The sequence below is a fragment of the Sinocyclocheilus grahami genome, unplaced genomic scaffold, assembly GCF_001515645.1.
Source record: "Sinocyclocheilus grahami isolate Dianchi unplaced genomic scaffold, SAMN03320097.WGS_v1.1 scaffold464.1, whole genome shotgun sequence".
NCBI lineage: Eukaryota > Metazoa > Chordata > Actinopteri > Cypriniformes > Cyprinidae > Sinocyclocheilus > Sinocyclocheilus grahami.
Genome location: NW_015505643.1, coordinates 800,188 through 806,187, shown reverse-complemented (window position 1 = coordinate 806,187; position 6,000 = coordinate 800,188). Strand labels below are relative to the sequence as shown.

Below are 6,000 nucleotides of genomic sequence, written 5' to 3'. Positions count from 1 at the left end.
TGGCTAAAATAACATGCAGAACTGAGAGAGGCAGAGACAGGACAGAAGAATGAGAACAGAGTTTAATGTGCCGAATCAGACCCCAGGCTGCAGCTAGTAATTAAACCGCAGTGTCCATATGTGTGACTGAGATAGAGAGAAATGTTGCGGGGATTGTAGTGAACAGGGACTTTTGCAGGGGGATGCAGCAGGCACCTCAGGCAGTGTTCAACACTGCTCATTTCTGCTCAGCTAGTGAGGAAGCAGATAGGACTTAACAAATGAATCAAAATCTAAATAAATGAGGAAAATCTAGTCAATATGCATATGAAAGTCAAATATGCTGCTTTATTAAAAGGAACACAGTGGACACATTTTTATATATAAAACGAAATGCCTTTATTTATACAATTTAAAAAAAAATTTAAAGCACAAAGAATTTAATAAACATTTGTCCTGCATAAAAACGCACATTGTGCTTCCTTTGCAAAGTCTGTACAACCTCTGGGTGTGCAGCTGTTGTGATTCAGTTCAATCATTTATTGCATACACATGAAATACACCTCGCATGTCAATTTATAAATCAAGAATGAAATAAAACAGAAAAAAGAAGAGGGAAAAAGGTAAACCTGTTCTACTCTTTTCTACAGTTTTACAATTCTAAACTGCAGCAGCTTGCAGACAGAGGAAGGCTTTGCACAAAGTCCAGACTGGAAATATTTTTATAAATTAATTCATTAAAGAAACTATAGTTGTGCTTTAACATTGCTTACTCCAAGGAGTTCTCAAATGCAAACAACATTTGGTCAACTCAACTCAAAAAGGAGGCTACTTTGAAACAAGGCTTTCAAGAACAGACATGCTGTTCCAAATCTCGCTTTTCCCTTTTGAAATATGTAGCACTGAGCGTTAGCTCTACTTCAAGATTTGCACACATTCCCATAGATAGCAGTGATTAATAATATTCCATGTTCCCTTCTATACCCACTCCATTTTGTACAAATCTAGACTGAAGGTGAAAAAAAAAGTATCAAAAGGCATTTCTTCGCAAGAGGAAGGCATGTAACTACCACCTCAAAGTGTTCCTTTAATCCCATCACCTTTCCAAACTAAAAAAAGGCAAATGCTCCATGGTCTTCCATACAGCATAATACAGAAACTAATGCTTTAAAGACTTTGGTACAGTATAAATGAAATGTAGCTCTCTGCCTCACTAATGGTAACATCTTTTCCCCTTTAAATATACCTCTGTCTGTCCTTTAAGCGACAAGTATGAAATGTGCATAGTATTATATGTGAGATCTGTGTCGGCGAGACTACAAGCAACCTGATGTTCATGGGAAAACGTGATTTTTAAACCAAAAGAGGTCAACACAAAAGCTACGCCTCAGGACTAAAGCACCCATAGTCTCAAAACGCTATCTCTGCCAAACAAATCAGAAGCTTTCGTATCAAACATTCAGAAATGCCACATTATTTCTTCTCTGACATTTATTTTCTGAAAATCTGAAGCCAAAAGCCCACGCACGAATGCGAACATCTGTTTGAAATGGTTCAGAACAGCAGGATGCCAGATAATGGGATAACATCTCGGCATCTTAGCAGCTGTGATTAGGTGAGATTAAGATCGACAGGATTCAGCCAGGTGGAGCTTTTACTGCTGAGGACAAGCTGATCGCTCTGAGAAACATCAAGAAGTGACATGGCCAAAACTCTTTTGAACTCCATCTGCAGTCTCAGACACTTGGCTGCACTAGTCAGAAGGCTGCTGAAATGTTTTTGGTGATGTGAGGAGATGCTTTTGGATTAATAAAAAAAATTAAAATAAAAAACAGAACCTGATGCTACAGTATAGTCTATACTTTAATGAGGAAGTACTGATCATTAGTATCTTTTTAATACACGAAACAGCATTGTTTGCTTGCCTGAGATGCAAGTTATTCAACTGAACGTGAAAGAAACATTCTCATTCTTTTGCTCCACATTACGGCAATTGTGTTTGTGACATTCAAAACAAAAAAAGGGGAGATGTTACTTATAAAAATAATATCAAGAGAAATAATACAGCTGTCCAAAAGTAAATTGTATAACAATCAACTGATAAAAAAAAGAAAGAAAAAAAGAGAGAAATTTGAGGAAATGGGTACAGCTACAATAAACAAAACCTGAAAATTCCCTTATAAATGATTTACTGCCATTAAGGATAAGAGAGAGAAAAAAAACTGGATGTCAAAAATCAGTCATAATTCATCACATGGTTGTATAAACGCATCTTCACCACACACACATGCCACACAAGTAAAGTGCATGATCAGTCTACATGTAGCACAATTTTAACTGAGGTTTGACGTCTTACAGGGATGAACACCGGCTACACGACCATTCAATTCAGTGTCCCTCAGATTTCTCAAAAAGCAGCCTCTATGTTTGTTAGTCCAGGACAGTGGTGTCTTAATAACTACAGCAATGTTTCCAGAAATCTGTTGTAAACTGGAAGTGACCTACGACCACCTCTCTAAAGCTTTAAGTGCATTATGGGCAGGACTGGGCCGCATTCGTGACAGCTCAATCTGATTGTAGCGAGGGTCTGACAGAGCAAAGGATCATGAAATGCAGACCGAAGGCTAGACAGTGGGTTGAACAAAAGGCGTTGTGTTTCCTTCCAATGTCAAGCCGACCGAGTAAACCTTCAGTGCTCTGTGAAATATAACAATGCTACACTTGAGCACATTTTCAGCATTTTTATCCGTAGCTTATATGCATTTTTTGCAATGTTCTGCTCACAGGCTATGAACTTAAATAACTATTGCAGCTAACGGTTGTTCTCTACGATTTATAGATTTATAGATTCTCTACGAATTAGTCTGACGACTAATTATTTTCTGAGCTTGACTTTGGAAGAAGATTCTGAAAGCTCTACTTTTCCTCATCTTGACTGAAGTGAGCCCAAACGTGGCAAATCTCAGCAGACGCGTTTCTCACTCAAACCTGCAGATCTGAGGCTTTGAATTTTAAATACATAAGCCCTCCCTCTTCCTTATCCAGACACATGCTGCAAGCAGCTGCATTTGTACCTAATTAAAACCCCAGCACAGACACAAGAAGCACTGCAATTACTGTCTCAAACTGAAAAGTCAGAGGGCTATCGAAGTGTTCAGCCATCTTTTTCTCCTCGCTAGACACCGTGGCCCTCATGGTGGCAGTCAGGAACAGGATGTGAGGGCATGAAGAGATCGTAGAGGTGTGCTCCGCTTTAGTTGTGCTTGGCCCTCCCTCCTTTCAGGTAGTTTTTCCAGCGCTTGACGAAATCCCTGAATATGGGTGAGTTGTCGATAGTACCCAGTAGCTGCAGCTGGTTGATGTGTGTTGTATGGTAGTCCCAACGAGCCAAATTGGGCGCCGTGCCCAGCATAAAGTGGCGCAGGTCATAGATGGTGCCCGACCCCGTATCGTACAAGGGCAGCATAACTTTCAAGGACTCCATCCCCTTGCTGTACAGCTGACCTGCGTCCCGACCGAGCTTCTCACCTGCGGTTTGCGCCAGGTCATACAGGCCTATGAGGGAATAGATGAACCCGTTGAGAACGAAGGAGCTAGGGATTGTGGGGTACTCCTCATACCAGTCATACTTGTTCATGAACACAGCTTTGACGCCATGCTGCTCCGATGGCAGTTTGAAAGGTCCGGTGGCACGCAAGGCAGCCTTTAGGTACGTATCATCTTTTGTCATCAGATAGGCACGCACTAGAGTGGACATGGCCTGCCCCTGTGCCATGGCCGAATACCAACCTGGCTCCAGAGCACGGAAACCGTCCCCGAGTTTACGAGTCACCATGATCGGCCAACCACCGCGCTCGTCCTGGTTGTGCACCAACCAGTCGCTAGCAGCGAAAAAAGCCGCCATATGCAAAGTGGTGGAGATCGTAATATTGTCTATCATCCCGTGGCCGTGCACCACTAACTTTATGACACGTCGTGGCATGGTCTTGGTGGCTTTGACCGCTTTGGTGTTGGAGAGGCCAATGCCTTTGCGGAGGTCAGTGAGAAGGTCACGGGTGACCGTGGTCCATGCAGTCCGAGGGCCGATCCCATAGGTGATGTCACGTTCCTTAAAAGAAATGAGCTGGGGGGTGGTGACGTAGTGGATAACAAAAGGAGGACCTTTCTCTGTGGTCTCCAAGATGACAGAGACACTACCATTAGATGTAAACTTCAGGTCAAAAGAGATGATGAAATCTTTAGAGTTGCCAAGAGGAAGTGAGACGCCCTCTGAGTTTTCTAGAAACAAGGAACAGAAACAAAAAATGTTACAACGGGTTCAACAGGATGTCTGTTGCATCCACAGCAAAATTGTGGCTTTGGAACAATAACAAGCTCATGGTACTGATACTAAATTAATTCCAAAAGCAACAAATAAACAACCTTACATGACTACTAAAATGAATTGACTATAGCCGGGGTTCCATCCAAAGTTGCGAATTTAACTTATGCGCAAAATTGGAATATCGCATAAAACATTTGCGAACAAGCACTATTTCCATCCAACGAGTCAGAGAGAACAAAATTGTCACTTCCTGATAAACTGGCACTAAATATCACTAAGAAAAGTAAGAGAAACCACTGAATATAATAATTCTCAAATATAATAAATTGCTTGCGATTTGAGTGAGCAGACGAACCACAATAAATGCAGTCTTGCTTTCGGAGGTGAATGTCAGCTGTTTGGGAACATAGTCGTGATAGACCGTTCTGGGAGGCAGTTATACATAAATACTTTGACGACAGACTTTGCTCGGGCACTTCAGAATGACCATGACAACATTTCAGATGCTGTGCAACAAAATCGGTCCACTGGTTAGTCAGGTTATGCTGTCCCATAGCGCGAAGTCACATTACTTTTTTGAACGCTCATGCGGGATTTATTAGAAAATATGCATTTCCATCTCCCATTATTCGCATTAACCCTTTTTCGCACAAGTCAAAAACCACCTCAATCGAGCGTAAAAACATTTTTGCGAATTAAAGGGTTGGTTCACCCAAAAATTTAAATTAGGCTGTGTTTTACTCAACCCAGAGGCATCCTAGGTGTATATGACTTTCTTCTTTCAGACAAATCCAGTCAGAGTTATATAAAAAATTGTCCTGGCTATTCCAAGCTCTATCATTGCAGTCAGCGGGTGTTGCAGTGCTTCACTCCAAAAGAAGTTAAATAAAAAGCACCCATCCATAAAAAAAAAGTGTTTCACACGGATCCGGGGGGTGAACAAAGGCCTCCTGTAGCGAAATCGATGCGTTTTTGTAAGAAAAACATCCATATCCAAAACGTAATAATCACTTGAATCTAGCTTGCGCTCACTGTTGTAAACAGAAGCAGTTCCAGGCGGATGAGGTATGAGGTCAGCGCAAGAAGAAAGTCATATACACCTAGTAGGATGCCTCTGGCGTGAGTAAAACACAGCCTAATTTTAATTTTTGGGTGAACTAACCCTTTAAGGGATTTCTTTTCGAAATTTGGTGTTTCCATCACTCGTTTCTCATGCGATACTTCAAAATGCGCATTAAAACAGGGTGAAGGAAACATAGTTTATGACTATGAAAATTAATTTTCTGAACAGCATAGTATAAACCAGGGTTCCTCAATAGGTGGCCCGCGGGCCACATCCAGCCCGTGAGAGAAAAAAGTTTGGCACGCGCTAATTTCAAATAATGTGGCATGAAAATTCAAACGCAGCATCAGAAAGCTACATTAACTTACATCGTGTCTACACCGGACACGAGCGGCGTGGCGCGACACAATAAAATACAATAGAATTCATAATAATCAGTGATGCTGTCTTGGATGCGGCGCGACACAACAAATCCCGTTCTATTTATAACGTACTGACACAATGATCAAATGATTTGCAATGCTTTGTCGCGTCCAGTGTAGACACTATGTGACAGCAAAAACATGGTGAGTGTGTAGAAAAGAAAAGTGGACACGGAAAATAGATGATTCAAATGTGAATGGACTGAGCAGTT

At 41.5% G+C, this 6,000-nt stretch overlaps 1 protein-coding gene across 1 annotated transcript in view; it reads right to left on the bottom strand.

Moving 5' to 3' along the window:
• Positions 1–438: 438 nt before the first annotated feature.
• LOC107553083 (D-glucuronyl C5-epimerase-like) overlaps positions 439–6,000 on the bottom strand; it is a 53,939-nt gene continuing 48,377 nt past the window's right edge. Inside the window, exon 5 of the mRNA XM_016235180.1 lies at positions 439–4,257. Coding sequence (XP_016090666.1) covers positions 3,233–4,257 — 1,025 coding nt within the window. The 3' untranslated portion in view covers positions 439–3,232. The remainder of the gene's footprint in view (positions 4,258–6,000) is intronic.